The sequence below is a fragment of the Podarcis liolepis genome (assembly GCF_965112155.1).
Source record: "Podarcis liolepis genome assembly, chromosome: 1".
NCBI classification, from domain to species: domain Eukaryota; kingdom Metazoa; phylum Chordata; class Lepidosauria; order Squamata; family Lacertidae; genus Podarcis; species Podarcis liolepis.
Window position 1 is genome coordinate 7,555,889 of NC_139554.1, and position 16,891 is coordinate 7,572,779.

Consider the following 16,891-nt stretch of genomic DNA (forward strand, 5'->3'; position numbering starts at 1 on the left):
CAGGTTAAAATCCCATCTTCTTCCCTACCTTCCCAACATTGGGCAGATTTCTGCGGTTGTGCTGCTACTTGTTTATTTCACACAGTTTAAAAACACCAAACTCGATGCAACGTTTAGTGCATCCTTCAAATACGTATATATTTTGAAGAAAGACCACTTTAGTTATTGATTTCTTCTGTAGATAGATGACCAATAAATCCTAACCACAAAATATATTCCCAGTTCTTCTTAGATTTCAAAATCTAGAAAAAAATGGAGGCCAATCCTGCTTGTATACCTAGTTCTCAATTTTTCCATGCCAGCTTGAAGATCACTTGCTGCCTTAACATTCAAAGCTTGCCCAAGCGAGCTAACAAGTGAGAAAATGAGACAGTAGAATGCTCTGTACTGCTTCAGATCATAGCCCAAATATATCTGAATGCTCCCTTGCATGTCAAAAAACAAATAGGACACCCTCCGGAAAACTAGCCCAGAAGGGAACAAGATTGGCTTGCTCCAATGTGCAAGATTGTTTGTTCATTTACACATGCAGGGAGTTAATGATGATGATGATGATGATATTTCCCCTGGGCGGCGTCCAACAAAATATTAAAAATACAATAACTTAACACCACGAGGAAGCATTCGAAAACAACATATCCCTCTGCAGGGGCACAGATCATCTCCCCAGGCTTCAACCACCTCATTCTGCTACTCCAGAGAGCCAGTGTGGTGTAGTGGTTAAGAGCGGTAGTCTCCTAATTTGGGGAACCGGGTTCGCGTCTCCACTCCTCCACATGCAGCTGCTGGGTGACCTTGGGCTAGTCACACTTCTTTGAAGTCTCTCAGCCCCACTCACCTCACAGAGTGTTTGTTGTGGGGGAGGAAGGGAAAGGAGATTGTTAGCCGCTTTGAGACTCCTGAAGGGGAGTGAAAGGCGGGATATCAAATCCAAACTCTTCTTCTTCTTCTTCTCCCTTTTGCAGGGGAGGGCAAAGAGGGATTTCTGGAGTTTGGAAGGGCTTGCTGAGTTCTTTGCAGTTTGAGCTTGCAGGGTTGCTGCCGCCACCAATCTTAGTTCTCCCTGCATGCGTTTCCTTTGGTGCCCTTGCAATACCCATTCCACCTGTGCACTTGCAAACGAACAGATTATTCAGTACCATTTCCTTTAAAATGACACTGTAAAAGGGTTGCCCAGGCCCTGGAAATTAAGCAATTTCCCACCCTGCCCCACTTCACACCCACAGGTATGATCTGACTTTTGAGGCTGAGGACTAGGAGGTACTACAGCCTCAGAGGAAACAGATCAAACTGGGACAGTTTAGGAGAGGTTTGCTCCAGCCATCTTAGATCTGCTGCAACTCGTTCCTCTTCATCACTTCAGCTGCACTTGCTGGGGCAAATCTCTGCCCTTGGAAGCAAGGGAGCAGGAAATGTTGGGAGTCTTGGAACCAAAGCAGAACCAGCAGCAGGTGTAGGCAGCTGCCTCTGGCTACTTCTTGCCTTGTTGAAAACCGCAAGACTGAGATGTGCAAGCACAGGAGGGAAAGGAGAAAAGCCATACCCCACCACGACTCAGTCACAATGTCTGTGGTGTTTGGCAGAGGGAGAGGAAGGAGCAAGGTGGTCTCCTTTTTGCATGGAAGGCAAAAGCTTATTCAGATAAATATATAACATCTTTGGATTTGATATCCCGCTTTATCACTACCCTAAGGAGTCTCAAAGCGGCTAACATTCTCCTTTCCCTTCCTCCCCCACAACAAACACTCCATGAGGTGAGTGAGGCTGAGAGACTTTATAGAAGTGTAACTAGCCCAAGGTCACCCAGCAGCTGCATGTGGAGGAGCAGGGAATCGAACCCGGTTCACCAGATTACGAGTCCACTGCTCTTAACCACTACATGCCAGGATTAACATATACATGCTACATCAGGTTTAATAACAACTATTTCTTCGTGTGTGTGTTATTGTGGTATGTGGTTTTGTGTTTTTATACTGCAAACCATCCTGTGATCTTTGGATGAAGGGCAGTATAGAAATGAAATCATCGCCATCATCAAAGCCTCCACTTTTCGCACGCAACACTTGAGCTTTTGCTATACCATGAGATCCTCCTCCTTGCTGGTTAGCTTGATGCGTTCGTTGGCTAACGAGTCCTCAGCCTGGTTTATCTGTTTATCCTTTTCTGCAATCCTGCAATAAAAAACAACAACAAAATGAAAGGGCATCTCTCCATTAGCAATGTATCATCACAACAAGCAGAGCCGACAAAGAGGTAATGAGAATCTGCTCAACTGCAGTGGACGATCAGTAAGTTATTGGTTTTAGAAATGCAAGCAGCAGGGCCTCCGTAAACGAAAAGAAAATGCACACAGCTTGCAGCTGCACACCCAGCATGACTTGTCCAAAATTCTGCACTTCAGCTTCTGATGACCAGGGTGATAATACCGCAAGATCCAGTCCTTTAAGGACTGCTACAGAACCTAATACTGATGTATGTTGGAGTGGGAGGAGATGTTAGCAATCCGCAATGCAGAATACTTTAGTGAGAGGTCAAGACAGTTCCCAGGAGAACAAACAGCTCACCAAAACCAGCACCTTGATGGGGCCAGAGAGCAGAGAGTCAATCCATGGCTACGGTTTCCTATCAGCACAGGCCCTATTTCCACTGTCAAGAGCAGAAGCTCAAGGCCGCTGCGGAAGCAGGGCAGCTCATGGGACAGTGTCCTTCCACCGCCACTCCCATGGTGACTTTAGTGAACCCTGTGAGGTCATTGTGACCCCATTTCTCTTAGTCTCTGCTTCTGACCTTCCTTCTCAGAGGGCAAAAGCAAGGCAGGTCTGACTAACCTGCCCCAGAAAAGCTTGAGCTTCCCCTCTGAACCACTGGCCTCTGCCCAGGGCCGAACCTCACCCACCATGTTGCACAACTGAAGTGGTGTCAGGTTTACACTAACATATTGCAAAAGGGAAGTTAATGATACAGATGTGAGGAAAGAAAGAAGATCAATGCAAACGGGGGTGGGGAGAACCAGAGCTGGAGTATTTTTGTAAAAAAGAAATCAGCATATCGATAACTAGGTATCAGCATCCAGGACTCTCTATTTAGTCCTCACGATTCTCCCCAGGAGTCTCTTCTTACTGGACTCATCAGCCCTGCTCCACAATCTCTTCAAGCGCTTCAGAGAGATACCCAATTAAAAATCTAAATTCCCATAAAAGACCTCCCCCTGCCAGAATACTAGGAGAGCTGATGCTAATCAGAGCACTGCAGCCAGCAGAGATGGACCCAAAATCTGAATCTCATATAAGGCAGTTTCATGCATGGTTTAGGGTTTTGTGCAACAGGCTACAAAAAGCTTCCATACACAAGAACTATTCTAACCACACCCACAGCCTGCCTCACCCACCGCCACACTCAGAAATCTCATGGTCACTCAACTGAATCTTACAACAAGAGGGTATTTTGTTTTATTGTTTTTTTAAATGAGGGGGCTGAGTTAATTTCTCCTGCTAAAACAACACACAATACAATGTACTGCAAATGTCAAGCACGGAGGGGAAATCCTTAGGAAGATGGTTATGGCTTCTTAGGGGAATCTGTAACAATGGCGGGTATGCTTTTTGGAAATGACAACATTTCCTCCAAGAAAAAATCTCTTCTATATAACTGAAGTGCCTACACACCAAAGCAAATAACAAACCCAGGAATGAAATAATACTTACACCTTGTGCAATTCTTCTGCAAGGGCTGATGCTGAACTCTGAAAGACAGAAGATGCGGATGAAATTGGTATTCTGAACTGAACACTTGATCAGGCATCACCACGTTTAAGGGCTTTTAGGGTCTTTGCAAGCTTCGTATTTCAAAGCTAGAAATCAGATCGAAAAGGAGGCTTCGATCCATCGTAAATGGATCTCTTTAGGTAAAAATGGAGCCACCCTGCTCAACACCAGTCTTACTCCAAGCAAGCTCAACCAGGACTTGACTGTGCAATCGTGATACAGTTGTTTCAGGTCTCCAAGAACAGAGGGGCTCTTCCTATCTCCCTGCCTTCAAACCCCTCCTTTTCCCATCACCTTTGTCTCATCACCTTACCCAAAATTCCCAACTGTAGCCTTGGGGCACCATCAGTTTTTACCTATGAAACTCTGCCAGGCACCATCTACAGCCTTTACCTAGCAAGTTCTGCAAGGACACCTGGCTGCGGGAGAGGGTGCCAGGAGGCTGCGAGAGGTGGAGGGGGGGGGTTGTTCTGTCAAGTGGAAATGCTTGTGCAGATGGAGCATTTGTCATACCGTGATGCTGAATTCCACCCCACATGAATGCACGAACGTGCCGTGTGTCATCATAGCGTAGACTATGGCACTGAGCTGCTCTTGGCATTCCTTGCCATACCAGTTCAGTTCCAAGATACTTGGCATTAGCTCTGAACGCAAAGGAGAAGGAAGAGGCGGCAATGACAGCTACGAGCCATTCCGGTGCTTCCATACCTGGACTGCCATCTGGGAATGGAACTTCTGAAGCTGAGCTTTTAAAGCCTCGTTCTGTTCCATCAGCTCCTTTTGGGAAAAGAGATGCAAAAGGTCAAGCAGGTAGCACCTTTAGGAACATTTTGTTCCGAAATGGCTTTGTATCAGAAAAAGGGTAACACAGCACTGTTCCCCCCAGCCCCACTAGGATTATTCTGCTTAAATCTTTAAACCTGGATGTATCAGGAAGTTGCCCCAGTCTGCATCGTGGTTACAGAAAAAGAAAGGGAGAGATTGGATTCAAAATCCAATCTGCTGAAGGATGCTTACTGGATTCTGAATAATTGGCATTGTACCCGATATTGCATTGTTTAATCTTGCCTTAGGAGTAGTTCCCACCCAAGCCCCTTTCAAAACGTGTCACCTACACACCTTCAGGTCATACAGAGTCAATAGAGGGCACTGGCAGCAACCAGGTGGCACCTGGTGTTTTTGAGAACACCTTGCTGCCCAGGAAGGCCAGCCTACTCCTGCCCCTTAACTGGCCTCACTCAGGCAGAGAACATTCATTTAGAAAATATGTATTTCAAGCCAGCAGCTGGGTGGCTGGAACATTACGCTGTGCTGCCACTGCCACTTAAGTTCACCTATGTTGAATTCATTTCTCTTGTTGTCTGTAAACCATTGCAATGATGTCTTCACACTAGATTAGCAAGATATAGGAATGTTAGAAGTAGATGGTGTTGTGTCATCTTGCACTTCATGATAAAACAGGGGTGGGCGTGAAAGAGCACCTAGCTAAGGTTTGCTGCAAGCCACTTTTGTTGGAGGGGGTGGCACATAGCTTGACCAGTGAAACGGTCACTAGAATGGTCTCTAGAAGGTGGAAACAGAACGCATGCTAAAGCGCAGAATCTGTCACAAGCTCAGAACCTCTGGCGTTCCAATCCCGCAGGAGGCATCTTGCTGAGCTTGGAAGGAAGCGGCCATGAATATCCCCAAAGCCAGGAGGCACACTTGGATTTCTGCACTGCTATGGGCTAACCATAGTAAACGCTATGGTTTTCCCAGTAGTGATGTATGGAAGTGAGAGCTGGACCATAAAGAAGGCTGATCACCGAAGAATTGATGCTTTTGAATTCTGGTGCTGGAGGAGACTCTTGAGAGTCCCACGGACTGCGAGAAGGTAAAACCTATCCATTCTGAAGGAAATCAGCCCTGAGTGCTCACTGGAAGGACAGATCCTGAAGCTGAGGCTCTAGTACTTTGGCCACCTCATGAGAAGAGAAGACTCGCTGGAAAAGACCCTGATGCTGGGAAAGATTGAGGGCACAAGGAGAAGGGGACAGTAGAGGACGAGGTGGTGGGACAAAGTTCTCGAAGCTACCAGCATGAGTTTGACCAAACTGCAGGAGGCAGTGGAAGACAGGAGTGCCTGGCGTGCTCTGGTCCAGGGGGTCACGAAGAGTCGGACATGACTAAACAGCAACATGGGTTAACCGTGGAAACACAAGCTATCTGCCTGTAAAGCGGAAAGGAGTTCCACAACTCTGATATAGTAAAGAAAAACCCAAGAAACTAGAAGGCGCATTGAGTGGGTGAGGTAGAGCCATACCTGAAGCTGCCTCTGTATTGAATCCTCTGCCGTCGCCCTCTTTTGTTCTGCGTCCATTAGCTGCATCATCCTTTGCTCCAGCTGTTGCTTTGATACCATCGTATCGGTGAGCTTGCTGTGCAGACTCTGGATCTCATTGTCCTTAGCCACAATCTTGTTCTGCACATCTGCCACGAGAAGAACAATATGGGGATTGATAGGCAACTGAAGACTTAGCAAAAGTTACATTTAGTTTTTTCTCCCTCTGGACTGAAGGGCATCTGATGGCGACAAAACCAGGCTGGCTACTGAGTGCTCACTCCACTAAAGTAAGATAAAATGTTGGCCTTGCAGGATTGGACTAAGGGTCCGACTCTTCCAGTATTCTACTTCCCGCAGTAGTTAGACAGATCCCTCTGGGAAGCCCCTAAGTAGGGGATCAATGGGGCAAGGGCCCTTCCTCTTGCCCTGCCCTTCACCACTTTTGCCATTTTAAAGCAAGTTCACCCACCACCGGGCTGCAGCCACAGCCCTTTACTCCAAAGAAATGTGGCCCTCTTCAGAAATGAGGCTGCCCACCCTTGTTTTAAACAGTACAGATAAGAGTGAGTTTGGTGGACCAAGTATAAGGTATATACACTTATAGTTTACAAAAATTCATTAACAATAATGGACGACACTTCAGCAATTTCTAATACATGAAGTCTTAATAATAAAAACACGCGCAACTCAATACCTCAAAGCCAAACAGTCCCAAGTACTCCTGAAATATGTCCATGAGAACAATTGGTCTATAATGAACTTTTAAAAATATTGAAATATACATTTCCCAAAAAGCCAGAAGCTTTTTTGTTAGGAATGGTCGGTAATGAAATTAAAAAAGAAGATAAGACCTTGTTTCTATATGCCACGACAGCTGCAAGAATTATGTTAGCACAAAATTGGAAATCAGAAGTAATACCTAACGTAAGTGAGTGGCAGGTTAAAATGATAAATTATGCTGAGCTTGATAGAATATCAGGAAGATTAAGGGACCAAGATGAACAGAAATTTCATGACAATTGGAAGAAATATTTAGTGTATATGGAATCTAAAGTTCAGGTGACACTGGCGGGGTTGAAATAACTCTAACAGCGGGAAAGGCCTATGTAAAAGAGTTAAAAAGTACGCAACTATATAATTTATTCGATACTTACCAAAGGAGTGGAGGGAAGTCCAAGGATCAGTTGAGACTAACTCAGTTATGTATTTTATTTATGATTTGTGAAGTGGATATAATTTGTATAAGGTATGTGGTGGATTTTTTGTTTATGTTTTTCCTGTATATATGTGCAAATATGAATAAAAATTTATGAAGGAAAAAAAAAGCGAACAACAACAAAGGCCTTTTCAAAAAAGAGCAGAGTGCCATTCTAAAGTTGGAGCAGACTTATTTAGTGGAGAACTGAATTGCCATTGTAATGTTCCTTTTCAGGCCGACCAGAAGAAACAGAGATTGAAATCCGGGTATCTCATTGTTGAGAGTTCTGTTGGGATCGCACCAGCACAAGTACACATAGAGACAGTTGTTCTCATGGACTTATTTCAGAAATATTTGGAGTGTTTGGCTTTGAGATATTGAGTTGCACACGTTATATATTAAGGAAGACTTCGTGTTTTGGGAATTCTTGAAATGTAAGTTAGCCAAAATGTATAAATCAAAAAGGTGCTGGAAATGTAAGGAGAAAGAAGGTTTCTAAGATAGGAAAAGGCATGCCTCCCAGTCCTACATCTCTCAGGTACTCCTAGGTGTGCATCCAATAAGGTAGCTGCCGCAATGTAGAGGCCCCGACCCCGACCCCAGATTATGTATCTCCCCCACCCAATCAGGCAGACTATGCCCAAGTATAACCTGCTTCTGCTCCTCCCTCTTCAGTCCTCTCCTGGTTCTGGGATACAAAAGAACAGGAGAGATGAGGCAGGAGGAGGAGGTGTGGAAGCCTCTGACTCCACACCAGCCTGACCTCTCCCTCCCTCCTCCCATTCTTCAATCCTGAAGCTTCTCCTGCCTCTGCCTCTTGTCTTCTGGACATTGCAGGCTCTCCCAGATCACTGTCTACTTCTTCCAAGTCAGTCTCCAAACTCCGCTTCTCCCGGTCCCCCCTCCGCAGTATCCTGCCACCACTCCTCCGAGTCCAGCCAGTCCCTGACACTAGCACAAAGCCACCACCGGATGCAACCCAACATCTTTAAAGAGGCTTCTACGGGATCCCCTGGAGGGATTTCTTCCCACTGATGGGAAAAGGATAAAAGGGGGAACTGAATAATGCACCTTGCTGGGCTGCCTCATGTTCTGCCGTTCGTTTCCTGAGATAGCTCTGCATTTCCTCCCATCTTCGCTCAGCTTCCTGTAGTTGCGCCTGGATGTTAAGAGAACAGAGAACAATATACATCTCTGATCATGTTCTTGCATCACCTCTCAAAGAGACACACACACGATAGAGAGAGGCTCACATGTCTCTTGTTGCTTTAGTCATTTCTGAGCAGCTCTCAAGACCAACATTTGCTAAGGGAAGAGCGCTCAACCCTAACATTTTTATTTCATCCTTTGAATACGTGATTCAGGGTAATGAAAGTGGAACAGATAGCCCAAGGTGGATGTGCAAGAAGGGGGGGAGAGACTGAGAATGCCTTTTTGCATGAACTAGCTTCATCTGCCCTAGGTACTCAGATCACATCATTTGGAGTGCCAAAGAATCCAGAAACCAAGAGCAGATAGCAGTGGCATTCCCCTTCCATAGCAGTAAACTACTGGCTTGGATTCACCAGCAACCCCCCAGTGCTGAACCTTGCTATGAACCTTGCACTTCACAGCACGTCTACCAGCATCCCTCTGTGGCTATTGTACTCAGCACAAGGGTATGTGAAGGAAAACAATAATTAACCCCCCCCAATAGTCCATACTGCTAGACTACTTTAGTAAGTGCATCCAGATTCTACATTTAAAGTAACCCCGAGTTTACATTGTCAGCCAAGGACCCCTTCTAAATACTACTAATGGATTCTCATCGTTTCTTCCAATCACCCTTTGACACCTGCTCCCTAGGTGGTCCTGACATTGAGCATAACATTTACATAATTTTATAATGAGTTAGGCAGTTTATTATTGTTGTTAACTGTGAAATTGTTAACTGTAGAGGGATTGGCTAGTCCCAGCAACATTACAATACAGTGGTACCGCGGGTTACATACGCTTCAGGTTACAGACTCCGCTAACCCAGAAATATTACCTCGGGTTAAGAACTTTGCTTCAGGATGAGAACAAAAATCATGTGGCAGCAGCAGGAAGCCCCATTGGCTAAAGTGGTGCTTCAGGTTAAGAACAGTTTCAGGTTAAGAACAGACCTCCAGAACGAATTAAGTATGTAACCCGAGATATGACTGTAGTATTTTTCGGGTGCTTTCCCTAAGACATTGGGATGTTCTTCCTAGAAAAGCTTACCTGGCACCTGGCTTTTGATTCCTACACAAAGTCAAGACCTTTTTATTCCATTTTTTTATTTTAAAAAAGCTTTTAAGTTCCTGTGTAAAAGTATTTTCTATTGTCTTATAATCCACTGCATCTGCTGTTTCATCCTGTGTTCCTGTAGATTTATCAGGGTTCTTCTGCCCACCCCATTGTTCGTATTTTTATATCTATGCCACCTCAAGAGAAACTAGAGTATATTATTCTTTTATTGTGAACTGGCTGGGGAACACTTACATACTGAAAGCACAGGTGAAAAATTATACCTACCAATTAGTCCCTTACCTGCATACAACCAATCAGAAAAATAGATTTGGGACACTTACATAATTTATAGTTTGATCTTATTATCAGATTTAGACGTGTCCTTGGTGTGCTGACTCCACATCCAGTTAAGACACTGTAGTGGGTGGCTGGGTCTACTACTTGGCTACAAAATGCTTTTTTTAATCTATTGCTGGAACTCATCAATTGCACAGGTCACAAAGCTTCTGTAGCTGGTAACTTATTAAAAGCAAAGTATATAGCACTTGTATATTCTGTCTGTCTGAACAAACAGCACGTTACTTGCCCATGAGTCCCTTTGGAGTCAAACTGCCCTTTGTTGACCTCTTAACATGGAGATTCCATAGGAAAGGATGAGAAACCTTTCTGGCCCAGTGAGCCAGATCTTTTTATCTGTCCCCACCTCCATGGGACAATGCACAGGGCAAGATCTCTCACTTCTCAAGTGGCAAGCACAGGGCTGGAAAAGCTGCTTTCTGCAAGGATCAGCTGCTTGATGGGAGCTCCCCACAGGTTGATGATCCAGCGGCACCGCACAGCCGACATCACAAATGATGTCCGGGGTAGGGTAGGTTGGCACAGTTTTGGGGGAAATAGCTTCATGGGAGAAAGTGGGAGCTGTATCGGGCCTAACCTGGCCCATGGGCTGGAGGTTTGCCAGCCCCGGAATAGAGAAGTAAGATAGAAGATACAGTTAAGGTAACATATCCTCTATGGAACAGCTGCAGGCTCTCACAGACTCTGAAAAGCCCTTCCAGGGGATCCCCCAAACTTTAGGATGGACCTTTCAGGGTCACCTTGCACAAGCAAAGGCAACAGCCTCATGCTGTCTGGAACGTAGCCAAGTGATTGGCCAAGGAAGGAAGGGGTCACAGAACTTCAATTTTCCTAATGTTCACACAGATTTCTCAGCATTTAGGACATATTTGCATATGTCCACATTTTGCCTCTGCTAATAAATGAGGGCTGTACAATAAGAATGTAGCACCCTGTTGCTAACTATCCAACTAGAGGGTTTGCAAAACCACAGTTCTGTTTGCAGCTCTGATCATGTCTGACAGGCACGTTTGGGGACAGATGGTGTTACCTCAACCACAGAAGGCAAGATGGAGCTCACCTTTAGTTGATTGACAGCTTGTTCTGTATTCTTCTTAAGGAGTTCCTCCTGCTGCAATTTGTTGTTCTTTTCTGTCAACTCATTCACAAGCCTAGCACAATCTTGGCGCAATTTGTTGAGCTCTGACGACTGTCTAGATACAAAGAAAGAAGGTTGTTTTTCACATTACAAGGCAGTATTTGGCAGTGGGAATGTGCATCTGCAGAAAGCCAGACGGTTGCCATTGGCAGTTGAGCATAAGGTAGTATTTTGAGTGCTTAAAAAAAACCCTACTCTGAAATATGCTATCATAAAATTATTGGAACTGGTCAATTCTTCTGCTGTGAAAATTCCACATTCACTGATAAGACTGAGGTCCCAGTTATAAACTACAGAATCTAGTGAAGCAATCTTTTGTTGAAGTGAGTTTTGCTGCTCTATGTGTTCATGCTTCAAAGTATTAAAAACAGCTGAGAAAAAATTGTACCATTCTCTCTCTCTTACACACACAGTTACCCCATGAGCATGAATTTCTACTACATGTGTTGCAACTACAGATTTCACCAAAAGGGTAAGAAACAGGATGTATGGAGTACACATGCCAAGTTTTCAAGGAAGATACTCTCCTCCACTGCTCCTGAAGAACCCCCCCCCCGCAAGGTGACTTTGAGAGAACAGAAAGGATCACACATGCCCAACTACAGGGCATGGCCAATGGTAAAAAGTGTACATTAACTCAGCAGAAGAAAACATACAAACTCCTGAAGATATAACTCTAGTCCTGGGCAGCCATTATCTTAGATCACTACAGTGGTACCTCGGTTTTCGGATGTAATCCGTTCCAGAAGTCCGTTTGAGTTCTGAAACGTTCGAAAACCGAAACTCAAAATGGAAGCCGCATTTCCTGTTCAACTACAGAGGCGTGTTTGAAACCCGAGGCATTTAACTTCCGGGTTTTCGGCGTTCAAGTTCCAAAACGTTCAACTACGAAGGTGTTCGAAAACTGAGGTACCACTGTATGAGCAACAGATGACCAAGAGACAAAAGACTGGCACTCTGTTCCAGGTTTCCATTTGCTCTCCTGATAGCATTAACAGTGCCACTGCTTGAATTAAGGGGGATGCATACTCCTAACATTTGTGAAGACCCTGTCCTCCAAGCTACTGTTTCTTGAAAGCTAACAGGGGTGGGTGGGTGAAAGAGTTGGCTAAAGTTGGTCAAACTCCACACCCACCCACTCCCCAGCCCCATTCTGGCATCCCAGCTTTCCACTGCCATAGTTATCAGCACTACGTGAGCATAGTCCATCCGCTTAGGAGAGCGAGTTCTCATGCCAAACCTTTCCTGTTTGGCACTAAATTACAAAACAAACTAACGATGACCCTGTGCCGATATAACAGCTGAAGAAGACTTAAAACAATAGAAAATTAACACTGAGCCTTTAATGAATGATGAGTACCAGCAGACTTCACACCAGATTGATCCTCTGTACATTTTGGAAAAGCAAAGAAGAAGAGGCCAGATCTACAGGGACAGTGAAGTAAAAACTATATCATCATCCTATGAGCCACCACATACACAAAATGATGTGGCTGGTACCTTTTCCTCAATAACCTGAGTTCCTCAATACATTGCAATAGGTCTAATGGAGGTATCCTTAGCTAGCATTAGATCAGGCGCAACTAAAGTCCACAGCTTTCAAGAACATGTTGCGCCAGGCACTTCATAATCATAATTTTAGGGCAAAAGCTACAAAACTTATGTTTTAGTGGAATCACCAGTAGCGTACTTGCTTTCCATTTGGTTGGTGGAAGTACTGACAGCGTCTCTCAAGATACCATTCTCTTGCTTCAGGCGATTAATCTCCGCCTCCATCTGCTCACGAACTTGCTGAAACTACACAGGGAGAAGAAAAAGCAACAGCCAACTTCCTTAAACCAGACTATTAGTTCAGAAAGAGGAAGGACTGCATTTCATGCAAGACAGATTTTTTAAAGGAATATATCGTTTGGCATCCCAAGAATTGCAGATTCTAGTTGTTAAAGCTGTGTAGATCACTTGTGAGTAGACTTCAGGCTGGTAAGATCTACTTTTAAAAAACCACAAAAAAACCTAGAACCCCAAGATGTATGAACCAGAGCCGTGTGCAACAGACTAACAGACAGAATGAAAGAACAAGGTGCCTCTGAGCAGGTTCTGAGCCTAGTGATTGGTTTGCAGTCCTAGAACTGTAGTGAGCTGAACTCCTAATCCTTTGACAAAGTCCACCCCTTGTTAGCTTTCTTTCAGCGGCCTAAGTGGTATGAAAAGGTGTACTGCTGCAGCTGCTATTAAACAACTGGAAATCAGAAAAGTGCTTGATGATCATCTGCAAATCAGCCAGAGATCTACCAGCAAACTCTAATCTACTTTTGCCCCACCCCTGGCATAGGCGGACTTTTAAGTGTGAGGGCAAAGTCTGATGTAATCTCAGAAGCTGAGAGGCAGGGAGAAGAAAAGAGCCTGGGAACTTCCAGTGATGTGGAATTCCAGCAGCCCACACGCCTCACTGCCCTTCTTCTTCCACGACGTTTAGAGGCACAGTTATACAAAATCACTCCCATCTATTAAAATCTGCTTTAAAATATATACCTAATAAAATCTATGTACTATCTTGGCCCAGAAGACAAACCACAAGATTCTGCAGTGCAGGGGCTGGCCAAAAGTCCTGCAGAGCCCTCTTAGCCCACCTCCAGAGGTGCTTTTACATATGAGACGGAAAGTCAGCTCAAAATCACCTCGTGCGCTTTCTGCTCTGTACTAATGTCAAGGAAAGGCTTTTGTATTGTGAAGGCGCACCTGCGACATTTCTGCATCAGTATTGCAAAGAAGCAGGAACCATTTTAAGCCTAAAGAGTGAAAATGCCCCTGAGAGGCTCCACAGAAGCGATAAAAATCCTACATTGAATTTTACTCGCTGGCACTTTGACAAGCAAAACGCAATGTCCTCTGCAAAAGGAATTGTCACCACCCAAAGTATCTGCTCCGCCAAGCAGAAGTGGGAAGTTTTTACCTTCATCTTCATCTGCTGGTTTTCTTGGTAGCCTACATGGATCTTGTTTTGAAAGACTCCATGGTCCTTTTCCAGGGTGCCAATTTTTTCTCTCAGCTTTGCTGCCACTAAGCTGCTTCTTTCCTTCTCTGAAACTAGCTCCTAGGAGGGAAAAAATGATGCCTCACTTCTACAAGCAAACTTCGACAAATGCAACGGATGGACAAAGACAGAATGACAGCAAGAGCAGGTATCTGTACATCATTTTCTCTTAATATTAGGAACAGGAGTAAGGTTTTTAAGCCAAAGCCTTCAAGTTTTGGGAATGAGATTTGGAGGAAGGGGGGGGGGTACACGGGAAGCAATGGGGTCATTTTAAAGAGCACTAAATGGTTGGGCAATGGCTGAGGAGGAATGGCTGGAGGAGGAAAAATCATGATAGAGCCAAATATGGAAGCTGAGAGCAGAAAGATGACAATCTTGAAACTTAGTTTGCTGATTATAAGCAGAAAGGGATTGGGGTTAGGAGAGTGTCGAGACGGTTATGCAGTTTTCCCTGATCCCTTGTCCTTACCCCATTGTAGCATTTTACTTACATTCCCTTCTCCCCTGTTGAAAAGATGGCAAAGGAAGCCAAACATCACAGAACCAAACTGGCGCATCTACGTGCCCTGTGAGCCACCGTACCTGTGAGAGCTGTTTGCACTGCTCCTTTGCAGTGGCAGCTTCTTCTTTTACAGCAGCAAGCAGCTTGTCCTTTTCTTGAAGCTGACGCAGGGCTGCTGCCGAGTCACCCTTACTGGCCTGCAACAAGCAAGAGCAAAACAATGAAAGGCAGGAAGAGCCAGGATGGACTACAGTGGTACCTCTGGTTGCGAACGGGATCCGTTCCGGAGCCCCGTTCGCCACATGAGCAGAACGCAACCGCATCTGCATGTGTGCAGGTCGCCGCTTCTGCGCATGACGTCATTTTGAGCATCTGTGCATGCGGCAAAACCCGGAAGTAACCCTTTCTGGTACTTCCAGGTAGCCGCGGGACGCAACCTGAAAAGACGTAACCTGAACCAAACATAACAAGAGGTATGACTGTATAGCTTATCATGACAGGAATGAGCCTCGAGCCTCAGACTCACGTATGTCCCCTCTCCCCTTCTAGCACAGCCACAGATAGGTTTTGGTTTTTTTAATCAACTAAAGCTTAGCATTACATCCAAACCTGAAAAGTGACGAATCATAATGATGGTCTGGCCGTTTAGGGAAGTTTTTAATGTCTGTTTTTAATGTTCTGTTGAAAGCCGCCCAGAGTGGCTGGGGAAACCCAGCCAGATGGGCGGGGTAGAAATAATAGATTATTATTATTATTATAAACAAACCAGCTTCATAACCCATTGTCAGGAAACTGACATCAGAGCAACAGGAGAAGGAGAGGCTCTCCGATTCTGCAGGGGAAGGTACAAGCACTAGGGGGAGACGCAGCTTGATGGAGGGGGAAGGAAATCAGCGTAACACCAAGGATCCAGGAGAGCAAATGGGAGAAGAGGTGGAAGGGCTCCGGGATTCTTCCTTGGAAGTCAGTGAGGAGAGCCCTGGTCCTCCACTACCCACGCCCTCCTTGCGCAGGAGACTCACGCGCAATGAGAGGCAGAGACGATTGGGTGTCAAACAGCTTTTATGCTGGCAAAGGTTTAAGAAACGCCCACAGACAGATTCTGCTAGCGACTTAGGCAGCCACGCTGAGATGGGCTGTGCAGTCAGGACAGTTTAACCCAGGCAGCCAAGCTCCAAAAAGGGGACAGTTTACGCACGAGTAACTCCATACCACTACACCCATGGTTTGAAGCTCGGCTGTTTCAACAAACTGTGGTTAATCTTTATTATGTTTGTCAGCTTTTTGACAAGCTGCCATTAGTCAAAGATGGAGGAGAAAGCTTCCCTTGCAGCTGTGCCACAGTAGGCAACCTTCAGCAAATAACTTCTGAGGATCAATACTTATGACACCAGTGTCAGTAAAGGCATGAAGCACGTAGTGTGAGAACGACTGTCTCTGTTCTAGTATTTATTTTGTATGCAAGGCTCCTAGGCCACCTTTCAGTAAATCCATCAGGGTGGCATAAGAGAAGACAGTAAAAGCATCAGTATAAAATAATGATTAAAACTAGAAAGACTGATAGGTCGCAGAAGCAGTCCTTGCCCAGAAGTGTTAGCCTCAAGTGCTCTAGCAAAGCCAACACCCTCCTTTCCAGTCAAGTGCTGTGACCCAAAGTAGCACTTACTTTCTGCAGAACATCCTGAATCGCATTCGATTTCTCCTTCAGCAGCTCCACCACACTCAAGGCCTCCTCTTCTGTGAAGATCATATTCTTCATAGCCAAGAGAAAGTCCTTAAATTTTACCTCGGCGTTTTCTGCAATAAAACCCACCAGCAACATTTAACATACAGGGACATGTTTGTTACAGGAGGAATTCAACGTTGTGCTGGCCAGGATGATGGAAGTTGTAGTCCACAGCTTCTGGGGGACACCAGGTTGAGAGAGTCTGATTTGTGGTCCACTATCAGAGTACATGATCTCCATACCCAACAAGCCATTCAGGACCAGGGGACTGCGTTCTTTTATGGTACAGAATGTGACCCAAAAACTCCCCTCTTCACACATACAAACAAATCACACTGCAACCAGCCAAAAAAACCTGCACAAACACCATGCAATAGAACGAAATATCATTTAACTCCCCAAATCTCCCTCCCCTCTCTTTTCCCTCTACTGCACAATGTCTATTACAATAGTGTCTCATACTGAATTGTAAACGAACTGTGAAAAGACTACGAATTGCCAGTGGAGATGCTATTCATACTTTTCCTTGTTTAACTGTAACACAGGAAAATATTTAATAAAAACTAATTTTAAAAAATCCATGCAGGATTGTGTCA

General features: G+C 45.0%; 1 protein-coding gene across 8 annotated transcripts in view; it reads right to left on the reverse strand.

Moving 5' to 3' along the window:
- Positions 1-16,891, reverse strand: part of KTN1 (kinectin 1) — a 112,474-nt gene that overhangs the window by 57,697 nt on the left and 37,886 nt on the right. For all 8 annotated transcript variants that reach the window (XM_083514187.1, XM_083514185.1, XM_083514184.1 and 5 more), the window contains exons 5-14: positions 16,236-16,366; positions 14,650-14,766; positions 13,984-14,124; positions 12,721-12,827; positions 10,953-11,085; positions 8,357-8,444; positions 6,067-6,233; positions 4,473-4,541; positions 3,705-3,742; positions 2,081-2,171 (exon numbers count right to left, since the gene is read on the reverse strand). In XM_083514187.1, the coding sequence (XP_083370313.1) occupies positions 2,081-2,171; positions 3,705-3,742; positions 4,473-4,541; positions 6,067-6,233; positions 8,357-8,444; positions 10,953-11,085; positions 12,721-12,827; positions 13,984-14,124; positions 14,650-14,766; positions 16,236-16,366 (1,082 nt within the window). The remainder of the gene's footprint in view (positions 1-2,080; positions 2,172-3,704; positions 3,743-4,472; positions 4,542-6,066; positions 6,234-8,356; positions 8,445-10,952; positions 11,086-12,720; positions 12,828-13,983; positions 14,125-14,649; positions 14,767-16,235; positions 16,367-16,891) is intronic.